Source organism: Lepisosteus oculatus, chromosome 2, assembly GCF_040954835.1.
Source record: "Lepisosteus oculatus isolate fLepOcu1 chromosome 2, fLepOcu1.hap2, whole genome shotgun sequence".
Lineage (NCBI taxonomy): Eukaryota > Metazoa > Chordata > Actinopteri > Semionotiformes > Lepisosteidae > Lepisosteus > Lepisosteus oculatus.
In genome coordinates this window covers 74,923,314-74,945,735 of record NC_090697.1, presented here as the reverse complement: position 1 = coordinate 74,945,735, position 22,422 = coordinate 74,923,314, and the positions used below count along the sequence as shown (strand labels likewise).

The following is a 22,422-nucleotide window of genomic DNA, read 5'->3' as shown; positions in this document are numbered from 1 at the left end:
GCATGCTGAGGAGCTGCGCTTTGACAGGTCCGTAAATACTGCGAGAGCACAAACAGCAGGCCGAGCAACACTGCAGCGAGACTCCCGAGGGAGGCTCGTACCGACTGTAGTGCCAACACTGTTCTATAAGAGGACATTTTTGTTTTCACATACAAAAAGAAACGGAAAGGACAGCACACGTCGATCTAAAAGGCCCAGTTGTTTGCTGCAGGGGTCTGGGGTTAGAGAGCGTGGGCACAAAGATGTTTACCAAAATGAACTGTTTGCTTTTTGTATTAAAAAAAGGGGGGAGTAGCGAGCAGGCGGTCTGTGTATACGTGGGTCTGCATGTGTGGAGAGAGTGTGACCAGTCAGGTTCCCCTCAAACTCTGCGGAGACTGGGGGGTGCAGTCTGCTGGCAAAAGATCTAAACATGGACGAAATCTTTTTCCTCATTGCACATGTTCTTTGCAAGCACAGGAGGGCAGTACACACACATTAGAGACAAGCACAGCAGGGTAGGAGAGGGGGGGTTAGGACAGAGCACATGGTTTCAGGATGACCAGACACAGTACATTCTCATTTGCTGCAGGACCGCTCGCCTCTCTAGAGAGGTGCAGGACGAACAGACGCCGATCTGTTTCACTTCTCTGCTGGCTCTGTCCGGCCGTCATACTTTATCGATTCCTTTTCACCGACTGATCCGCTGGTTTCCTGGAAGACTGCGTCTTGAAAGGCTGCCATTTCTTTTGTAAATTCATTGCATGGTGTCAAACAGTTATGAATTATATAAAGAACAAAAAAAAAAAAGGTGAAAAAAATCCTCGTGAAGCTACCGCCAACTGTGCGGCGCGCGGCCAAGTGTTTTGTGAACTTTCTAGGTGTTTCTGTGTCCCGGTCATTTTCTTGTTTGTTTTAGATTGGGGGATAAGATATTTAAAAAAAAAGAACAAAAATAAATAAAATGCATTCCTGTTTGTTCATTGTAACGTTGACAGTTGATTGTTCTGGTCCTAGGAAATGTTTTAAAACAATAAACAAGCTGTTTTCTAAAACCGCTGGAGCCCAGTTTCTCTGCGCTGTGGTTGCAGTCAGGCACGCTGAAGGGGAAAACGGAGAGACAACGCGTTCATTAAAATTCTAATTAATAATTCCTTACACCTATATAGTGCTTTTCTGGACACTCCACTCAAAGCGCTGTACAGGTAATGGGGACTCCCCTCCAGCACCACCAGTGTGCAGCCCCACCTGGATGATGCTCCAGTCCTCTCCCCACACACCAGCTCTCAGTGGGGAGGAGAGCAGAGTGATGAAGCCAGTTCAGAGAGGGGGGTTAGTAGGAGGCCATGATTGGTAAGGGCCAATGGGAATTTGGCCAGGACACTGGGGTGACACCCCTACTCTTTTTGAGAAACGCCCTGGGATTTTTAAGGACCACAGAGAGTCAGGACCCCGGTTTTACGTCTCATCCAAAGGACGGAGCTCTTCCAGCACATCACATCGGACTTGGCATTGTGAGCACCCTCATGGACCTAACTGGGGGTAAAAGCATAGTACAGGTTAAGCGAAACACAGTCAATCGGGATCCGAACCAGACTAAACCGCCCCAGCAGTGCCCTCTGCGGGCAGACCCAGGGCAGGCGCCCAGTGGAACTCCTCAGGAGGGCGAGACGCAGGAGGGTTCACATCTGGAAGTCCTGGCACAACATCTGGGTTCAAGACCCACAGAGTTCTCGCTCATGGTGAGCTCGTCCCAGGACCTCAACAAAACTGAGCACTGAGAGAGAGAGTCTATATTATCCCTGAGGGGGCAATGTGTATCATGTGTTATCCAGGTGGGGCGTCACACTGGTGGGGGTGGAGGGGATCCCCATTACCTGTACAGCGCTTTGAGTGGAGTGTCCAGAAAGTGTAAGGATTATTATGATGATGATCATATTCACCTGCTCTCTAGTAGCTGCAGGGCGAAAGAAAATCTCACGCCGCGATTCAAAGCACCACGACTGAGCTCTCCTCGGCGTGAAGAAAAAAGACCAAAAAAAAAACTTCACCTTCTTAACTTTCTTCACATTCGCCTCAACGTTCAACGCGACAAATCGCGCGGAGGGCAGCGCGACAGGTAGGGAGGGGAGGGGTGAACAGAACCAGCATGCCTCGCCCGTAGCTCCCGGATCTCACCTGGGCAGGTGCGAGGTGCACGTCACGCCGCGTCACGCCCACCGGGGGCCACAGGTAGGGACGCCCTGAGCAGTCGGGGCCGCTGTGTTTGCGGACGCTGCCTGGTTACAGTTCTCCCGTTGCCCACGGTTTACCGTGTGAATTCGGTAAAGAGTTAAGATTTTATTAATTAGTAAAACGGTTGGACAAGTGCACTAAATACAACTAGTGATTTCGCTCGGGAAACGTTACTCCCGAGTGCGGTTAACGTCAGTCACAATATTCCGCCACGCCTATCGCCATCATCAGTTTTTTTTTTTAAGTATTTTTCGCTTAGATATCATCGCGGAATTTAACGAAGACGGTGGACAGAGGAGATCGAAAAGGTGAGAGAAATGTTAAGCAGGCGCCGGTAGCAGACAGGACGCAGTTTCGGGCTGGATTACCAGGATGATGGTTTGTGTTGTGTGCCGCATCCGCTGTGGCGGAAATGGCCGAATCCCGGTGTTACTTCGGCTCCTGACACAGTACAGCGTTACATGTGTTGTGTAACACGTGTGCGTGTTGATCACACCGTTATGTGTGCTGATCAGTGTCTTACTGTACTACAGTGTTACAGGAGTGTGTGCTGATCAGTGTGTTACAGGAGAAAAGTGTGTGCTGATCAGTGAGAACAATATAATAGCATTAAGCTATTACAGTCAAGTGAAGGAAGCATAGAAAATCTGTACCAGATTTAACCATGGTTTGATTTAAATCATTACTACTAGTAAAAGGGTAAAAATAAAATAGAAATAAGTGTTTTAACTATCTGTTTTCTTTTAGCTCATGAGATTGGGTCTGTATTCATTTTCAGATAGCTAGAAGTTAATGATTTCGACGTTATACTGTCTTCATGACACGCTGTTTAACTTTATAAGTTCAAATAAGATAGATCAGATCACTTAATTAGCCATATACAATTTCTTGCATTAGGAATTTGTCTTTTCACAGACCCCAGCTTGCTCTCCAGGAGACACACAGACAGGGAGAGAAGCTGGGGGTCAGAGCGCAGGGTCAGCCATTTATACGGCGCCCCTGGAGCAGTTGGGGTGAAGGGCCTTGCTCAGGGGCCCAACGGAGCAGCATAATTTTGCGGACAAGACCGTTAATCGGAGTATGCGCTCATGTCGTAGTTTCATCCAGGTTTTCAGTACAGTAAATCGTCTGTGGCCGAGGACGGGGAAATTCAGCGGCAGGTAGCCAGGCGAGGGCGCACGCCTCGGTTTTCGGTGCCATTACTTTAAGAAAAGCTGATGTGGATTTAAGATCGCAGAGCGGCTGCAAATAAAAGGTAAACGCCACCATATTTGCACAATTACATCAGTTCAGGTCTAAACATGAGCAAATATTAAATTCTTCAGGCATTTAGATAGCTGTATCTTAAGTATCGCACACGGGCTTTCTAAATTACTACGCTGATAACATGCAGAACTTCATACTGTGTACAAATGTTGCAATATTCTGATCAGAGTTTGCGACTTTAACAGTCACGACTCGGTCGTCCTTCTTCGATTTAAGTAAGGGCTCTTAGTTCCCTGGGACAGACAGGCATTTGGTTAAAACCTGAATTTCGCATTTTGCCCCCATACCTGCGAGTATGCGTTTGACAAGATCCGAAACTGGCTGACCCGTGTAGTTCTGGAGCTTAAAAGTCTGTATAATTCTCCAAACCTACCTCAGTGAGCTGAAAAAGGGTTGGTATCGAGAATTCAGGTTTTATCTTTTTAATATCGTTAATTTGTTGGCTGGTTGTCCCCCCCCCCCCGGTGGTTGGTTTGTCTTAGCGGTTAGGTCCCGAGTCTCGGCCCGAGCTTCGAGGGGGTGTGAGAAGGCAGTGAGTCGACAGGAAAACTCGGGGATGCGGGAACTGTAAAGGCCGAAAGTGCCGACCGGTGGAAAAAAAAAAAGTCTGTGGAGACGCGGTATGAATCATCCTCTTTAGAAAATGCTTGCAGATGTTGAACGGGTTAATTGAGGTTTCTGTAAATGAAACGTCTGAGCACACGAGTTCATGGCGAACTCAATTTCAGAATTGCTTTATTGTCATAACTAACACGGAGGCTTTAGTTGGATGCATGATGCTTAAATGACGGACGTGTGTGTTTAAAAATTAGGAAGCGATCTAGTTCACAATTTACACTTCTTTTTATGTCAGTCTTAAGGTGTCGATGTTCCTCTAAATGGTGATGGCATTAATCTTTAAGAAACTGAACCGCTTCTCGTTGAGACTCACTAGATGACTCGCTTGTATAGATCCGAATTTTACCTGCAACTTCTAACCTTTGATTTAGTTGTTTTGTTTTTTCTTAAGGAGAGTCGGGAGGTCTGTTCAGCGCTACGTATCGCTTTGTGTATCGCGCATGCGCTGTTGTGCGGCGCTTGTGAGTTGTCTGGAAAAAAAACACGAATAATAATTATTTAGACGGTCAGGGCTCTGAGTTCAAATCCGGGGGGGTACTGCTGTTGTACCTTTGAGCAAGGTACAAAACGAGAGTCCTCCAGTAAAATGCCCGTGTTATGTAAATAGGGCATTTGTGTCCGTTGGTCTGGATGAAAACGAGGCTCATGGTAATCTTGAGCCTTTGCATTCAAATTCGAGAAGGCTGTGACGTCCCGTCCAGGGTGTATCCTGCCTTGCGCCCCTGTAACCCTGAATTGGATGACGCGGTAAGAGGTCAGAGAATGGATGGATGTCATTTGTCTGTTTTTTTTTTCTGTCTCTAAATTTGTAGCTGCATTGCCCGGAGTGGCACCAGGTTTCAGTGGGGAGAAGGGCCCAGCAGGCCTTCCCTTCACTTTCTTGTGATCAAGTGCGGATTAAAATTCCAGTTGAAAGGGAGTTTTTTTTAGCTGATGGCTTTTGTGAAAGCTCGGTGCCGATGGGCCCTCCTCTCCCTCCTGCCAGGTGATCAGTTTCTTTTATCATGGCCCGCACAAAGAGCTGATCAATCGAAACGGAGTCCGGTAGCTCTTGTTCTGGCTTTGAAGTCTTTGTCCCTCTGACCCTCGGACAGCTCGGTCCCGAGAAGTGAATAATCGTTCCATGCCGGGTCTGCAGCCTCGTTAGAATTCTGTGCTGGCAGAGTTTTTCTGGGCGTGCTTGTGAGCCTCCACCCCCACCAGTGTGCAGCCCCCACCTGGATGATGCGCCAGTCCTCTCCCCACACACCAGCTCTCAGTGGGGAGGAGAGCAGAGTGATGAGGCCAGTTCAGAGAGGGGGGTTATTAGGATGGTATGATGGGTAAGGGCCAATGGGAAATTTGGACAATGGGGATTAAGGACAGGTTGTGCAGCAGACGTTTCACTGCAGAAACGTTCGAACGTGATCTGTAGGCAGGGTTAATAAGTAAGTAGCATTTGTCGGCAAAAGAGTCTCAAAATTGACAGAAAATGTTTCTGCTGGATTAAAAGAGCCGTTTTGGCAAGCCTGCTGGTTTGCAGTGTAATAGGGCCACCGCACCTCGTCGGACATTTTCTTGCCTCGTTCTGAACATGGCACTGCGCAGACCTGGACGTTTAGGCTCTTCTGTGATGTAAATCGGAGGTTTTTCAAGTTACCGTGCACATGTCACTTTTATTGTGGTCTGGAAATACACTCGCTGATGCTGAGTCTTTCCAACCCCCGGAGATGAAAATGGTGGTGCAGTTGCCCTTTAGCGAGGGGGTGAAAGGAGCTTCTGAGGGTCTCCTTGGTGGCCGGCCGCACTGTGTCCAGAGAGAAGAACAAACCGGTGAGGGACAGGACTCCAGGCTGTCTGGTGGCCTGCGGCCTGACCCCTGTGTGTGTCCATCCGTAGGAGCTGTCTGCCTGTCCGGAGTCCAGCGCATCCCGGTGCACCGAGGACCCAAGATGAGGCTGGCTGGTATGCGTGGGGCCACCAAAGTACTTGGGGGCTGGGGGCAGCTTTTGGGTACTCCTAGTGTCCTGCCCACCCAAGGCAGGCCACTGCAGTTTGGCTGAGCTGCCTCTCGTACTCCTGTCCTGCTCCCTTCCTCAGTCTCAGTGCAGTGTGAGAGTGTACTAACCTCCCCTTCCTCAGTCTCAGTGCAGTGTGAGAGTATACTAACCCCCCTTCCTCAGTCTCAGTGCAGTGTGAGAGTGTACTAACCTCCCCTTCCTCAGTCTCAGTGCAGTGTGAGAGTATACTAATCCCCTTTCCTCAGTCTCAGTGCAGTGTGAGAGTATACTAATCCCCTTTCCTCAGTCTCAGTGCAGTGTGAGAGTATACTAATCCCCCTTCCTCAGTCTCAGTGCAGTGTGAGAGTATACTAATCCCCCTTCCTCAGTCTCAGTGCAGTGTGAGAGTATACTAATCCCCCTTCCTCAGTCTCAGTGCAGTGTGAGAGTATACTAATCCCCCTTCCTCAGTCTCAGTGCAGTGTGAGAGTATACTAACCCCCCTTCCTCAGTCTCAGTGCAGTGTGAGAGTGTACTAACCTCCCCTTCCTCAGTCTCAGTGCAGTGTGAGAGTATACTAACCTCCCCTTCCTCAGTCTCAGTGCAGTGTGAGAGTATACTAATCCCCCTTCCTAAGTCTCAGTGCAGTGTGAGAGTATACTAACCCCCCTTCCTCAGTCTCAGTGCAGTATAAGAGTATACTAAGCCCCCTTCCTCAGTCTCAGTGCAGTGTGAGAGTATACTAACCTCCCCTTCCTCAGTCTCGGTGCAGTGTGAGAGTGTACTAACCTCCCCTTCCTCAGTCTCAGTGCAGTGTGAGAGTATACTAACCTCCCCTTCCTCAGTCTCAGTGCAGTGTGAGAGTATACTAACCTCCCCTTCCTCAGTCTCAGTGCAGTGTGAGAGTATACTAACCCCCTTTCCACAGTCTCAGTGCAGTGTGAGACTGTACTAACCTCCCCTTCCTCAGTCTCAGTGCAGTGTGAGACTGTACTAACCTCCCCTTCCTCAGTCTCAGTGCAGTATGAGAGTGTACTAACCTCCCCTTCCTCAGTCTCAGTGCAGTGTGAGAGTATACTAACCCCCTTTCCTCAGTCTCAGTGCAGTGTGAGAGTATACTAACCCCCTTCCTCAGTCTCAGTGCAGTGTGAGAGTATACTAACCCCCCTTCCTCAGTCTCAGTGCAGTGTGAGAGTAAACTAACCCCCTTCCTCAGTCTCAGTGCAGTGTGAGAGTATACTAACCCCCCTTCCTCAGTCTCAGTGCAGTGTGAGAGTATACTAACCCCCCTTCCTCAGTCTCAGTGCAGTGAGAGTATACTAACCTCCCCTTCCTCAGTCTCAGTGCAGTGTGAGAGTATACTAATCCCCCTTCCTCAGTCTCAGTGGAGTGAGAGTATACTAACCCCCCTTCCTCAGTCTCAGTGCAGTGTGAGAGTATACTAACCCCCCTTCCTCAGTCTCAGTGCAGTGAGAGTATACTAACCCCCTTCCTCAGTCTCAGTGCAGTGTGAGAGTATACTAATCCCCCTTCCTCAGTCTCAGTGCAGTGAGAGTATACTAACCCCCTTCCTCAGTCTCAGTGCAGTGTGAGAGTATACTAACCCCCCTTCCTCAGTCTCAGTGCAGTGAGAGTATACTAATCCCCCTTCCTCAGTCTCAGTGCAGTGTGAGAGTATACTAACCCCCTTCCTCAGTCTCAGTGCAGTGAGAGTATACTAACCCCCTTCCTCAGTCTCAGTGCAGTGTGAGAGTATACTAACCCCCCTTCCTCAGTCTCAGTGCAGTGAGAGTATACTAACCCCCTTCCTCAGTCTCAGTGCAGTGTGAGAGTATACTAACCCCCCTTCCTCAGTCTCAGTGCAGTGAGAGTATACTAACCCCCTTCCTCAGTCTCAGTGCAGTGTGAGAGTATACTAACCCCCCTTCCTCAGTCTCAGTGCAGTGAGAGTATACTAACCCCCTTCCTCAGTCTCAGTGCAGTGTGAGAGAATACTAACCCCCCTTCCTCAGTCTCAGTGCAGTGTGAGAGTATACTAACCCCCTTCCTCAGTCTCAGTGCAGTGTGAGAGTTACTAACCCCCCTTCCTCAGTCTCAGTGCAGTGAGAGTGTATTAAGCTCCCCTTCCTCTGTCTCTTGGCCGTCCTGACCCCCTCGCCCATGCCCTGTCTCCCTGTCTCCCTGCAGGGCCTCTGCGTGCCCTGGTGGTTGTACTGACCGTGGGTATGACCTGGATCCTGGGTAGCGCCATCTTCGGGCCGGACAGGGGGATCATCCTGGTGCGCCAGCTGCTGAGCGGTGAGGATCGGAGCCGCTGGGATCTCTCTCGCTCCCTCTCCCTCCCCCAGGAGCGCGGGTCAAGCTCCCTGAGCCACCCCTGTCGATTCTGTTCCTGATCCAGCGGGGCCCGTCGCGCCAGGGCCCGCGGGGGGCTGCGGCCGGGACTGAGAGCCCAGCGCAGATTTCCGGCAGCAGCGGGACTCCCCCCCCGCTCCTCCCTCGCTCTCGGCACAGTATGGATGCACCACGGCGTTCCGTATGGTGGCGGTCAGCATGGCCCCTGCCCTTTCCCACCCCCCACCCCCTCCCTCTCCCCTGTCCGGAGCGCGGTGCCAGCATGGCGACGCTGGCCGGGCGGAGAGGGCGTTCAAACCACTCTCGCCCCTCGGCCTTGCCCTGCCTCTGCTTGTCTGCACTAACAGGGGCAGGCATGACTGACCCCGGTCAGCGCAGAGTGTGTGCGTGGGGTCTCCCTGTCAGTGGTGGGCGGCCATAACCTCTTTCAGCTTGACCCTGCTTTTCAAGCCCCCCTGACGTAAGAGTTGAGACTAACCTGTGCATTGTGGGTTGCCTGCGTCTCCCGCCACTACACTCTGCGCTGGAGCTCTGCTCTGCCTTGGTGATTTGACGAGCGTTTCCGATTGTGGGAATCTGCAGTTTTTCTTTTTAAATGCTTTTGCCTTAATTTAGGAGAGGTGCATCTCTGGCTGACGTGCCCGCGGGGCTGCAGGGGGTGCTGTTTTGTGAATGGCCCCCCCTTGATCCAGCGGCTCCTGGTTGTGTGGTGGAGAACCCCCCCCCACACACCCTCCCCCCTCCGGAAGCAGGAAATTCTCGATGGCGCTTTTTGCACGGTGTGATGAGGGAAATCAGAGGGGAGCGTTTGGGACGGGACGGATCGTAGCTGCTTGTCCTCAGCTGGGACTGAGGGGGGTTTGTGCTGGGGGCTCCAGGGAATTGTGTGTGGTAGAGGCTGGCGGTGAGGAGGTGTGACTCCCTGGTGGAGGTAGAGGCTGGTGAGGAGGAGGTGTGACTCCCTGGTGGAGGTAGAGGCTGGCGGTGAGGAGGTGTGACTCCCTGGTGGAGGTAGAGGCTGGCGAGGAAGAGGTGTGACTCCCTGGTGGAGGTAGAGGCTGGCGAGGAGGAGGTGTGACTCCCTGGTGGAGTTAGAGGCTGGTGCTGAGGAGGTGTGACTCTCTGGTGGAGGTAGAGGCTGGCGGTGAGGAGGTGTGACTCCCTGGTGGAGGTAGAGGCTGGCGGTGAGGAGGTGTGACTCCCTGGTGGAGGTAGAGGCTGGCGGTGAGGAGGTGTGACTCCCTGGTGGAGGTAGAGGCTGGTGCTGAGGAGGTGTGACTCTCTGGTGGAGGTAGAGCCTGGTGCTGAGGAGGTGTGACTCCCTGGTGGAGGTAGAGCCTGGTGCTGAGGAGGTGTGACTCCCTGGTGGAGGTAGAGGCGGGTGAGGAGGAGGTGTGACTCCCTGGTGGAGGTAGAGGCTGGCAAGGAGGAGGTGTGACTCCCTGGTGGAGGTAGAGGCTGGCGAGGAGGAGGTGTGACTCCCTGGTGGAGGTAGAGGCGGGTGAGGAGGAGGTGTGACTCCCTGGTGGAGGTAGAGGCGGGTGAGGAGGAGGTGTGACTCCCTGGTGGAGGTAGAGGCGGGTGAGGAGGAGGTGTGACTCCCTGGTGGAGGTAGAGGCTGGTGCTGAGGAGGGGTGACTCCCTGGTGGAGGTAGAGGCGGGTGAGGAGGAGGTGTGACTCCCTGGTGGAGGTAGAGCCTGGTGCTGAGGAGGTGTGACTCCCTGGTGGAGGTAGAGCCTGGTGCTGAGGAGGTGTGACTCCCTGGTGGAGGTAGAGGCGGGTGAGGAGGAGGTGTGACTCCCTGGTGGAGGTAGAGGCTGGCGAGGAGGAGGTGTGACTCCCTGGTGGAGGTAGAGGCTGGCGAGGAGGAGGTGTGACTCCCTGGTGGAGGTAGAGGCGGGTGAGGAGGAGGTGTGACTCCCTGGTGGAGGTAGAGGCGGGTGAGGAGGAGGTGTGACTCCCTGGTGGAGGTAGAGGCTGGTGCTGAGGAGGGGTGACTCCCTGGTGGAGGTAGAGGCTGGTGCTGAGGAGGTGTGACTCCCTGGTGGAGGTAGAGGCTGGTGCTGAGGAGGTGTGACTCCCTGGTGGAGGTAGAGGCGGGTGAGGAGGAGGTGTGACTCCCTGGTGGAGGTAGAGGCGGGTGAGGAGGAGGTGTGACTCCCTGGTGGAGGTAGAGGCGGGTGAGGAGGAGGTGTGACTCCCTGGTGGAGGTAGAGGCGGGTGAGGAGGAGGTGTGACTCCCTGGTGGAGGTAGAGGCTGGCGAGGAGGAGGTGTGACTCCCTGGTGGAGGTAGAGGCTGGCGAGGAGGAGGTGTGACTCCCTGGTGGAGGTAGAGGCTGGCGAGGAGGAGGTGTGACTCCCTGGTGGAGGTAGAGGCGGGTGAGGAGGAGGTGTGACTCCCTGGTGGAGGTAGAGGCTGGTGAGGAGGAGGTGTGACTCCCTGGTGGAGGCAGAGGCGGGTGAGGAGGAGGTGTGACTCCCTGGTGGAGGTAGAGGCGGGTGAGGAGGAGGTGTGACTCCCTGGTCAGTCAGCTTGTGCTGGTAGCCAGAGCACTGCCTCTCCACCTCTCGTGGTCACACTGTCGGGGTCACATGATCATGTAGTCGGGGTTTGGCCATACCTTCTCACCACGAAGAAGATCAGTAAAAAAATAAATAACTGTGATCCCAGTCTGTGCGTTAGTGGGGTCTGGACAGTCCATTGTTGAGTGCCTTGTGAGTTACTGATTTGCCAGAAGCGATCAAGACAGCTTGTTCCATACAGACGCAAGGGGATCACTGCTGTTTCAGTGTCGGGGAAGACGAGGAGAGGTTTCCTGACCCATGGGCTACAGTATTACACACCACCTGCCAGGGTAGTCAGTGTTGGTTGACTCCGGTCCAGTGTCCAGTTATATAGCCTTGCAGTGCAGTTGGTGTCAAGGCCCTGAAGCTGGTAAAACCCGCGATAGATCAAGTAATTCTGGCCTGGGAGTCCCGGTTTGTCCTTTAAGGGGTCTCTCGGATACTGAGGGTGCATGTGTTTGGTTTCTGGAACTGGATCTTTCTGGCCTGTCTGTAGCTTGGTCAGGGGGCTGGTTCTTCATGACTGGGGTTGTCCTGGCTGGCTTTAATTTTGCACTCTCTCTCCTTCTCTCTCTTTGACCTTCCCTCCTCCCCTGTGGCCCAGCTCCCAGCGAGGTGATCACTCCAGGTAAGGGTCGCACTCCTATCTGTGATGGTGGTCTGGTCCAGAGGGGCTCCTAGAGAGGTGTGGTGCAAGTGGGGCTTGTCACATCTCACATGTAGGGATGCACAGAGTCATAGCACAGCCCTGTGAAGGTTTGAGACGAGTTTGATTTGTGACAGAAACAGTCATTTCCAGGGAACACTGGAAGAAAAAACACCCACAGTGGATCTCCTACAGTGTCCTAAATTCGAGCAGTGTTACAGAGGGTATTATAGTCAGAGTCCAGGCATGGTCGCCCAATTTTATTACCATAAATAGGTGTTTAGGAGTGACCATTCCACTTATAGCCCAGTGGCTATTCCTGAAAGCGTTATCCCTGCCTTTCAGTTACTCCTGAGGCGTCACGTCCACTGGTTATTTCTGACACAGTTGCATGCAGCAGGTGGCCGTTTAACCTTTGAGTTCTCCTCTGTGTCACAGACCTCCAGAGGCAGTTTCCTTACCCGTGTTGTCATGACTTTGTAAATATAGACAGCAGAGGCCTGGTTCAGGGCTTAAACTGAGGCTACAGTGCACTCGAGCCAGGCCAGAGGCAGATTTCTGCACATCAGTGTAACTGATTTCATTACTGGTTCTGCAGAATTCCTCCAGGGCCTGCATGAGAGAGACCCGCTGGTCCTGACAGCACGCAGGACTTGGGTTCGACTCTCCCCCGCTGTGTAGCTGTAACTGTCAGTTGTAATGAGAACTCACCCAGGTTTCGGTCACATTTCGCATTGGCTTTGGGCGTCTCTCTCGCCCCCCTACACTGTTGCACAGGACCAGTTTGCCAGGGGTGGTCTCGCTTTGCTGCTTTAAACATCTCAGAGCTCAGATTCAAAGTTTGTCCTCATGTCTCGGGGTGGTGATGGTGTCTAACCCCCCTGTCTCAGTGCAGCGTGTGTATTAACCCCCCTGTCTCAGTGCAGTGTGTGTATTAACCCCTCTGTCTCAGTGCAGTGTGTGTGTATTAACCCCTCTGTCTCAGTGCAGTGTGTGTGTATTAACCCCTCTGTCTCAGTGAAGTGTGTGTGTATTAACCCCTCTGTCTCAGTGCAGTGTGTGTGTGTATAGAGCAGTGTGTGTATTAACCCCTCTGTCTCGGTGCAGTGTGTGTATTAACCCCTCTGTCTCGGTGCAGTGTGTGTATTAACCCCTCTGTCTCAGTGCAGTGTGTGTATTAACCCCTCTGTCTCTATTCTCAGAGCCCAGGCCACGCAGGTATAAGTGTGGTCTGCCCTCACCCTGTCCTGATCGACATTTTGCCTTCCGAATTGTCAGTGGGGCGGCGAATGTCATCGGGCCCAAAATCTGTCTAGAGGACAAAATGTGAGCCTTTGGTTTTTTCTTTCTCTATCTCGTCTGTCTCTTTTCGGACCTGGTATGGAACCAGTATGTGTCATGAACCCGTCTGTCTCTCTCCACCAGTCTGGTCAGCAGTGTGAAGAACAATGTCGGCAGGGGGCTGAACATCGCGCTGGTCAACGGTGAGGACTGCATGCCCGTGTCGGAACAGAGAGTGTGCGCTACAGTGCTTCCTGGGATACAGTGTGCAGTGTCTGCAGTCCGGGGGGTGTCAGTCAGTCTGTGTGCAGTGTGGGGGTGTGTCTGTGTGCAGTGTGGGGGTGTGTCTGTGTGCAGAGTGGGGGTTTGTGTGCGGAGTGGGGGTGTGTCTGTGTGTAGTGGGGGTGCAGAGTGGGGGTGTGTCTGTGTACAGTGGGGTTGGAGTCTGGAGGTGTGTGTGCACAGAGTGGGGGTGTGTCTGTGTGCAGTGGGGGTGCAGTGTGTGGGTGTGTCTTTATGCAAGGTGTTGATGCAGTCTTGGGGTGCGTCTGTTTGCAGTGTAACCCAACTACCTCTCTTCTTTATTAGGTGTGACCGGGGAGTTGCTGGATGCAAAAGCTTTTGACATGTGGGCTGGAGGTGAGAGGATTGGCAGTAGGGTCCGTCAGTGAAGTTTGCTTATTTAAATGTCATTAATATTATTGAATCAAATGATTTTGCTGCTTGTCTTCTTTTTCCTGTTTACATTTTCTGCCACTGCTTTTTCTCAAGGCACTCAGTGCAGTGTGTGTGTTCACCCCTCTGTCTCAGTGCAGTGTGTGTGTTCACCCCTCTGTCTCAGTGCAGTGTGTGTGTGTGTACAGCAGTGTGTGTGTTAACCCCTCTGTCTCAGTGCAGTGTGTGTGTACAGCAGTGTGTGTATTAACCCCTCTGTCTCAGTGCAGTGTGTGTGTGTGTACAGCAGTGTGTGTGTTAACCCCTCTGTCTCAGTGCAGTGTGTGTGTGTGTACAGCAGTGTGTGTGTTAACCCCTCTGTCTCAGTGCAGTGTGTGTGTACAGCAGTGTGTGTATTAACCCCTCTGTCTCAGTGCAGTGTGTGTGTACAGCAGTGTGTGTATTAACCCCCTCTGTCTCAGTGCAGTGTGTGTGTACAGCAGTGTGTGTGTTAACCCCTCTGTCTCAGTGCAGTGTGTGTGTACAGCAGTGTGTGTATTAACCCCTCTGTCTCAGTGCAGTGTGTGTGTACAGCAGTGTGTGTATTAACCCCTCTGTCTCAGTGCAGTGTGTGTGTACAGCAGTGTGTGTATTGACCCCTCTGTCTCAGTGCAGTGTGTGTATTAACCCCTCTGTCTCAGTGCAGTGTGTGTGTACAGCAGTGTGTGTATTAACCCCTCTGTCTCAGTGCAGTGTGTGTGTATTAACCCCTCTGTCTCAGTGCAGTGTGTGTGTATTAACCCCTCTGTCTCAGTGCAGTGTGTGTGTACAGCAGTGTGTGTATTAACCCCTCTGTCTCAGTGCAGTGTGTGTATTAACCCCTCTGTCTCAGTGCAGTGTGTGTATTAACCCCTCTGTCTCAGTGCAGTGTGTGTGTACAGCAGTGTGTGTATTAACCCCTCTGTCTCAGTGCAGTGTGTGTGTGTGTACAGCAGTGTGTGTGTTAACCCCTCTGTCTCAGTGCAGTGTGTGTGTACAGCAGTGTGTGTATTAACCCCTCTGTCTCAGTGCAGTGTGTGTATTAACCCCTCTGTCTCAGTGCAGTGTGTGTGTATTAACCCCTCTGTCTCAGTGCAGTGTGTGTGTGTACAGCAGTGTGTGTATTAACCCCCTCTGTCTCAGTGCAGTGTGTGTGTACAGCAGTGTGTGTGTTAACCCCTCTGTCTCAGTGCAGTGTGTGTGTACAGCAGTGTGTGTATTAACCCCTCTGTCTCAGTGCAGTGTGTGTGTACAGCAGTGTGTGTATTAACCCCTCTGTCTCAGTGCAGTGTGTGTGTACAGCAGTGTGTGTATTGACCCCTCTGTCTCAGTGCAGTGTGTGTATTAACCCCTCTGTCTCAGTGCAGTGTGTGTGTACAGCAGTGTGTGTATTAACCCCTCTGTCTCAGTGCAGTGTGTGTGTATTAACCCCTCTGTCTCAGTGCAGTGTGTGTGTATTAACCCCTCTGTCTCAGTGCAGTGTGTGTGTACAGCAGTGTGTGTATTAACCCCTCTGTCTCAGTGCAGTGTGTGTATTAACCCCTCTGTCTCAGTGCAGTGTGTGTATTAACCCCTCTGTCTCAGTGCAGTGTGTGTGTACAGCAGTGTGTGTATTAACCCCTCTGTCTCAGTGCAGTGTGTGTATTAACCCCTCTGTCTCAGTGCAGTGTTGTGTACAGCAGTGTGTGTATTAACCCCTCTGTCTCAGTGCAGTGTGTGTGTACAGCAGTGTGTGTATTAACCCCTCTGTCTCAGTGCAGTGTGTGTATTAACCCCTCTCTCCCTCTGTCTCTTAGATGTCAATGATCTGCTGAAGTACCTGAGGCCACTGCATGAAGGGACATTGGTGTTTGTGGCATCTTATGATGATCCGGCTACTAAGTGAGAGCTCTCCCCATCACGGTCTTTGTTACACAAATAGGCACATAAGAAAAGCTTCAAGCAGGCATCCTAGCCTGTTTGGTAGTGAGCTAAAGAACTAACAGCAAAGATCCTTTCACCCAAGCTCTGCCTGCTTCACACTCTCCATCCCCTCCATCCCTCTCAGCTCCTCTCGTCTTTCCTGTCCCCCTCGCCTCGCCTACAGCAGCCCTGCTGAGTGAGCTCTCCCTCTGCCTGCGCCCCTGCTCGCCTCTCTCCCTCACTCACATCGCTGCCAGCAGGTACCCCTCTTCACCTGTCTCCCCTCTCTCCCCGTGCTGCCCTCTCTCAGGATGAACGGCGAGGCGCGGAAGATCTTCGAGGAGCTGGGCAGCAGTGTGGTGAAGGAGGTGGGGTTCCGGGACAGCTGGGTGTTTGTGGGGGCCAAGGGCATCGAGAACAAGAGTCCCTTTGAACAGGTGGGCATTCGTACGGAGCAGACCGTGTGCACACGCAGGCGGAGGGCTCCAGCACACGCACGCATGTGCGCACACACACACACGCACGCATGTGCGCACACACACACACGCACGCATGTGCGCACACACACACACACACACACACACACACACACACACACGTGGAGAGCTACAGCACACGCGCATGAACACACACACGCATACAGGCAGAGAGCTACAGCACACGCGCGTGAACACACACACACACACACACACAGGCAGAGAGCTACAGCACACACGCGTGAACACACACACACACATACAGGCAAAGAGCTACAGCACACGCACGCACACACACATGCACGCACGCAGGCAGAGAGCTACAGCACATGCGCGTGCACGCACGCACACACACACACACACACACACACACACACACGCAGGCAGTGAGCTACAGCACACACCTGCACACGCACACACCTGCACACACACACACACACACACACACACACACACACACACACAGCCCATGATATTTCACAGACACGCCTGGCAGCCCTGAGGCCTGGCCACTTGTGCAGTGGCTTTGACTGCCCGGCAGCTGGGCAGCAGCGGGACCCGCTCACTCACTCGGCTCTCTCTGGCCCCCAGCGCATGAAGAACAACAAGAACAGCAACAAGTACGAGGGCTGGCCCGAGGCGCTGGAGATGGAGGGCTGCATACCTCAGCGCCCCACTGAGGACCACTAGAGCCCCCGACCCTCGACCCCCGACCCCCGACCCCGGCCTGACCTCTGGACAACACTAGCAGCCGTGCGGCTTGCCGGTCTGCCTCTCCGGCTGGTGACCGCCCCGGCGATGTTATTGACGGACTCCAGGCCGGGCTGGGACTGGTCACCGGACCCCCCTGCCCCCCAGACTGCTGCCCGGCGGTGGACAGGGGGACTGCCGGACACGCCGACAGGGAGCAGGCGGCCTGTGTGACGGTTCTGACCCTGAGCGCCAGCGGGGAGGCCCGGCTGTCGTGTTTCACACGCACACACACGCGATCGAGAGGAGGACTGCGACGCCAGCACAAACTGGAGTTTCCTTTTTAAAATCCATATTCACACTTTAACGATCAGAATGCTGGAGGTGGTGGTTCACAGCGGTGGGGCTGGGGGGGGTGGTGGCACCTGGGCCCCCCTGGTTGTCTAAAATCCTCGTTTCCGGGCCTCGGCCCCAGGACTGCGCTCTCCGCCGGAGCCTGCCTGCCTGCAGTCTGTGCTGTGTCTTTCACCCCGTCTGGGGTGGTGCAGCGCGTGCAGACCGCACTGCCACAGGGTTCCTGCGGGGGGCGCTGTCACAGTCTGCTCGGGTGGCCTTGACCTGAAGCAGAGCCCCCCCAGGCAGCGCCAGCTCTCCTCTCCCTGCCCACTGCTCGTCCTGGGGGAGACCGCGGGGGGGCGTCTCCGAGCGCCGGGGATGTTCGCAGCCCCTAACTAAAAGGCCGTGGAAGATGAAAGACCCTGCTGGGGGGGCACAGGTTGTTGAGACGGGCCGAGGCAGGAGAGGCGGACTGACCTCCCCCCCCCCCCCGCTGGTCTCTGACCCGTCTCCGGGGCCAGCAGCTTCGGACACTCTCATGAGCTGGTCACGGTGCCCGGGCAGTCACGTGTTCTTGCAGAGGAGAAATATCCAGAGATATTAAGACTGTGGGGAAAACGGACGTTTTCGGCTCCGGGACTAAGGGATCGTTCTTTAAACGGACCTCTCGCTGGTCGTGTCTCCTGGGTACACTGCCCCCTACTGGGGTGTTGTTTTTCACTACGCACAACTTTGCTGCAGTAACTCTTAAAGAGAAGCTCAGGTGGTACAGTGTCTCTCGTGTGCCGCCCCCTGTCTGTGACTGAGCCCCCCTGCTAGTGTTGCCCCCTGTCTGTGACTGAGCCCCCCTGCTAGTGTTGCCCCCTGTCTGTGACTGAGCCCCCTGTGAGTGTCGCCCCCTGTCTTGACTGAGCCCCCCTGCTAGTGTTGCCCCCCTGTCTGTGACTGAGCCCCCCTGTCTGTGACTGAGCCCCCCTGCTAGTGTTGCCCCCTGTCTGTGACTGAGCCCCCCTGCTAGTGTTGCCCCCCTGTCTGTGACTGAGCCCCCCTGTCTGTGACTGAGCCCCCCTGTCTGTGACTGAGCCCCCCGTCTGTGACTGAGCCTCTCGGTGAGACCCCTGTTCTCTGTTGAGGTTGTTGAGGTTGAGGAAACCTCAGTGGAATGCCATTATTTATTGTAGTGCAGTCCGTCTGCTCAAATGAAGGTCTTTCAGTAGCTTGGTTTGCATTTTAAAGGCGGCAGGAGAAACAGGACAGTCGTGATATTATAGTTCAACACATCTAATACACTGTGTTGCTTGTAGCTTTTAGACAGTAAAATATTTTTTTTTAGCTCAAAACAGTCTCGAGTACGGTAGAATCACAGTGCGCTGGATCCTAAGTGACTTTCCAGAACTTGCCTTGGGGGTTTCCTTGATCTCATGATTGTGGGGTTTTGTGGTGGTCAGAATGTAATACTTGTTTGTATTCCGTTTGTCCGTTAGTCTTTGACTGAATCGGAAGCACGGAGATGGTACCTTAGGTGTGGAAAAGACCCCCCGGGAGCTGGGAGACCCCGGCTTTGTTCCGTCTCGAAATGAAGGCGTTTGTTTCTGTTGCACTATCTCGGGCAGTACCCTGGCTGTACTGGGGCGCTGCTGGACCGGGTTCGGGGACCCCTGGGTTACAGTGCTGCTGGAGGGCAGTCCGAGTCCTGTTGGCCTAGCAGTGTGATCCACCTCATGTTTTACTGTGAGCTGGAGGCAGAGACTGGCACGGCTCCCGCCGGCGATGAAGCAGAAAGGCCGTTCTGTGTGTGTTTGTGCGCGAGAGCGAAGGCGGCCAGGAGCTGGTGCGATACCGGTTCCTAAGCTTTCGCGGAATGCGTTCCTGAGCTCGATAAAGCCCGGTCTTGAAGGTGAATGGCGGACACTGCCCGTCGGTCCTGCAGGTGACGTGCTCGTTAAACCGCGCTCGTCTTGGACAGCTTCTCCCCCGGCCTGCAGCTCTCTGAATAATGTGGAGGAAGGGCTCTGCTCTCCCTTGTTCCTCCCTCCGGGTGAATTTCCCCTTCGCCCGCCCACCCGCCTCGTCTCTGGGGCTGAGGGTTTGCTCCCCCCGAGCTCCTGGCATGACTTGGAGAAACAGGGCAGTCATTTAACTCGGGCGATGTCATCTTTCTGTTCTCGATCCACATAAGACGTCACCACCCCCCCGCACTACACAAAGGAGCCCTCGAAGGGCTTCAGTGCCTATTTCCACACCCGCTGTCACACACGGAGGCCAAAATATTAGAACCCCCGGCCACCGCCCTCCCCGCCACAGTACCGCCGCGTACCGAGGTGCAGTGGGGCAGGACAGCCTTGAACGGCACCGTAACCCGCGCAGCTGACCCCCTGACCTCTCTTCCAGCCCGACCTCATCGCCTGCCCGGCGCCCCTCTCCCTCTCTCTCCCTCTCTCTCCGAGGGGCCTGACAGGAGGGTGATGGGATACAGGGGGTGTGCTGCAGCCGGCACTACGCCTGCTCAGTGGGCCGGGGCCTGGGCTGATGGGATACCTGCTCTTGGCGTTCGTGACTGTCAGATGCGTCTTATTTGCCATGGAGTGCTTAGCAGGGAGTTTCCGGACGTGCGGATGTTGTCCGCGAATGTGATCAAGTCTCTTCCTCTCTGGCTAGCGCTGCGAGTGCACACAACTGAGGGGCCCTACGCAGACGCTGCAGGCCAAGGCGCAGGGCATTCTGGGAGTTCTGCTGGGGGTCTCCCATGAGCCCGTAGCGGCACGGTTGTTGCTCCGGACGCGTTGGCGTGTTTCCTGAATCCCTCCACACCGCGATACCCCAGAGTATTCACAGAGCCCAGTACTTACAGAGCTGTAAAAGCAGGAAAGTCTGGAGGTTTGAACGCCTTGCGTATTAGTCCAGGACCTTCATACCTCAATTAGCACCCTGCCCTGTCAGATCATAACCAGCTTCTAAGAAATGTGACTGGGAGAGTCGTGAATTTGCACAGTTTCCACACTACCCCTGTCTGAAAGTCATTCCGTTTACATGCAAGTCCAGCTGGAAATGTTTCACTCTTCCACACAATTATTCTAAATAAAACTTTTTTTTAAAAAAAAAACCGTAGTGTGTTCCGAGTAGTCATTTTCACGGAAGCAGGATTTCGTGTGGCGCTCTAACTTGGGGTCTGCATGTGACTGAGATACAGTACCGCAGCCGGCGTGCACACTGCCCCCTGGTGTTGGGGACGGAGAGCTGCATGTAACCGAGATACAGTACCGCAGCCGGCGTGCACACTGCCCCCTGGTGTTGGGGACGGAGAGCTGCATGTGGGTCTCAGGACACCATGAGCAGGTGCAGAGCGGCCCAGGCGCGGGGAGTTCTAGATCAACGACTTCAGCACATTTGTTCTTTGGGATGCTGTGTGCCCGGCGCCTCTGTGCGTCATGTGCATTGCTGGTCGCTTTATTTTTTAAAATGATTACCAGGCACATTCCGTTTTTAAACATGCTCTTCGTGTTCGGCGAAGGTAACTCTTTAAAATGTGTCTGCTGCTTTTTTTCGAACAGCGCCAGGGCTCCTGGTACAGAATCTGGTACAGAATCCTAGTCGTGGAACCCTGGCTTCTGCTGGAGCGTCTGTGTCAGGCCCTGCGTTCTGCATGTTTTTGCTGGGTATGTGCCCTGAGAGCACCCCATCGCCCGCCGGGACAGCTGCTGCTGCTGCTCGAGGGGCACGAGGATGAGTGTGGTCCTGCAGCAGAGCGGACGGGCAGGAGGAGCCCACAGTCCCTGAGCACTGCAGCACCAGCACTAAGGACCCCATCAGTCCCTACAGGCAGAGATCTGTAGCCACCAGCAACTGCTGCCTGTCCACCACACCTGGAGCTCCCTCTGGACTGGCTGCTGTGCCCAGTGTCCTGTTCTGCCTGTCTGTGCCACACTCTCTCACTGGTGTTCATCACAGCTGGAGCTCTCTCTGGACTGGTCTGCTGTGAAACACATTGCCCCCTTGGGGATAATAAAGAGTCTGTCTCTTTCTCTCTCTTTTTTCTCCGCTCTCAGCGTGGAATTGACGCGTCACTTGTTCATTTACCGCCCATCTCGCGGTGACGCTGCCTCTCAGCCGGTCCTCGTTCGTATCGCCGCGCTGGCACGGAAATCACCGTGACGGGCCTTCCTGGTCATATTCTGTTTGTGCCGGTCGGTACTCTGCTCTGCTTCAGGCTGTGTGAGTTCCCAACGCGCCGCCTGCAGGACGCCACCGGGCGGTGCTGCGGGTTGTAGTTCCGCAGCGCGGCCGCCAGGGGGAGCCTGACGCCCGGTTGATCTCCAGCGCAAGCGAGCGCACCGATCGACACCGCGTGTTTGAGACGTCTCACACCACCTGAAGAAGGCCCCACCGGCCGAAACGTTGTGTTTTCTTTTTGTTCTTTTTTTTTCAGCCTGGAATAAACCTTTACTTGTTCCTTTGCAGCCTACGCCTGCTGACGCAGCTCCCCACCTGAACTTCTATTATAATCGCCCAGGTGGACAGCTGCGTCAGGAGGCTGCAAAGGAACAAGTAAAGGTTTATTCCAGGCTGAAAAGAGAAGGAAGAAAACACAACGTTTCGGGTGTGCCGGAGAAGAAGAAGGGTGCACCCGAAGAAGGCTCCACAGCCGAAACGTTGTGTTTTTCTTCTCTTTTTCAGCACGGAATAAACCTCTTACTCGCTCCTGTGTCGTTTTAATGTCGTGTTTAAATCACTTGCCCCCTCGCATCAGGAGGGGTTTATTATCGTGTAACGTGTAAACGATGACGGCTCTGACACGTTTGAGCTTTCTTCAATTAATCAATCAAAGTTTATTGATCAAATGCACGACGATACCGCGTGCAGCAGCAGTTGCTGGCGATGAACTGTCTTTTCTACGGGCTCAACGGGGGGGATAAAAATCACAAAATTAAAGTTACAACATAAGGTGAGATAATTATAGATAAGAGTGCAATAGGAATTGAACAAAATAAACTCGGGCGGAGCTCAATATCAACCGAGCTGCGATGTGTCCAGGGTGTGTGCAGTACATTCTGTCCAGGCGGTGCAGTGTGCCCAACACAGTGACAGCTGTGTGTCCGTGTAGCCATTCCGGGGGATCTGCTGAAGGAGCTGCAGGCTGGCTGTTTAGCAGTCTTATTGCCTGGAGGTGGAAGCTGTTCCGTGATCTGTTGGACTTGGACCGAACGCTTCGGTACCGTTCACCGGGCGGTAGGAGAGAACACAGTTTGTGACTGGGATGACTGGGGTCCTTGAGAATGGACCTGGCCTTCTTCAGGCATCGAGCCGAGTAGATCTCCTGGGTGCTCGCTAGCTCACAGACTTGACACGTATCGAGCACCGACTCACGCCTTGCAGCGCTTCTGCATGTGCCTGCCGACCGG

The 22,422-nt window shown here is 53.7% G+C and overlaps 1 protein-coding gene and 1 long non-coding RNA gene across 3 annotated transcripts; one reads left to right on the top strand and one right to left on the bottom strand.

The window, feature by feature from the left end:
• Nucleotides 1-242: 242 nt before the first annotated feature.
• LOC138225031 (uncharacterized) lies at nucleotides 243-2,323 on the bottom strand. Its single transcript, XR_011183577.1, has 2 exons — nucleotides 1,923-2,323; nucleotides 243-1,079 (listed from the first exon to the last, which is right to left on the bottom strand). It is a non-coding gene; the product is annotated as an uncharacterized lncRNA (long non-coding RNA).
• Nucleotides 2,317-20,126, top strand: fam3a (FAM3 metabolism regulating signaling molecule A). Of its 2 annotated transcripts, none has more exons than XM_069183602.1 (10): nucleotides 2,317-2,522; nucleotides 5,977-6,042; nucleotides 8,265-8,375; nucleotides 11,604-11,627; nucleotides 12,848-12,971; nucleotides 13,071-13,129; nucleotides 13,515-13,565; nucleotides 15,416-15,500; nucleotides 15,832-15,958; nucleotides 16,589-20,126. In XM_069183602.1, exons 2-10 carry the CDS (start codon nucleotides 6,030-6,032, stop codon nucleotides 16,685-16,687), a joined length of 693 nt encoding a protein of 230 aa, XP_069039703.1. In that variant the 5' UTR covers nucleotides 2,317-2,522; nucleotides 5,977-6,029; the 3' UTR covers nucleotides 16,688-20,126. The 2 variants fall into 2 exon arrangements, with proteins under 2 accessions (XP_069039703.1, XP_069039702.1); XM_069183601.1 differs by lacking the exon at nucleotides 2,317-2,522 and adding an exon at nucleotides 3,175-3,469.
• Nucleotides 20,127-22,422: the final 2,296 nt, after the last annotated feature.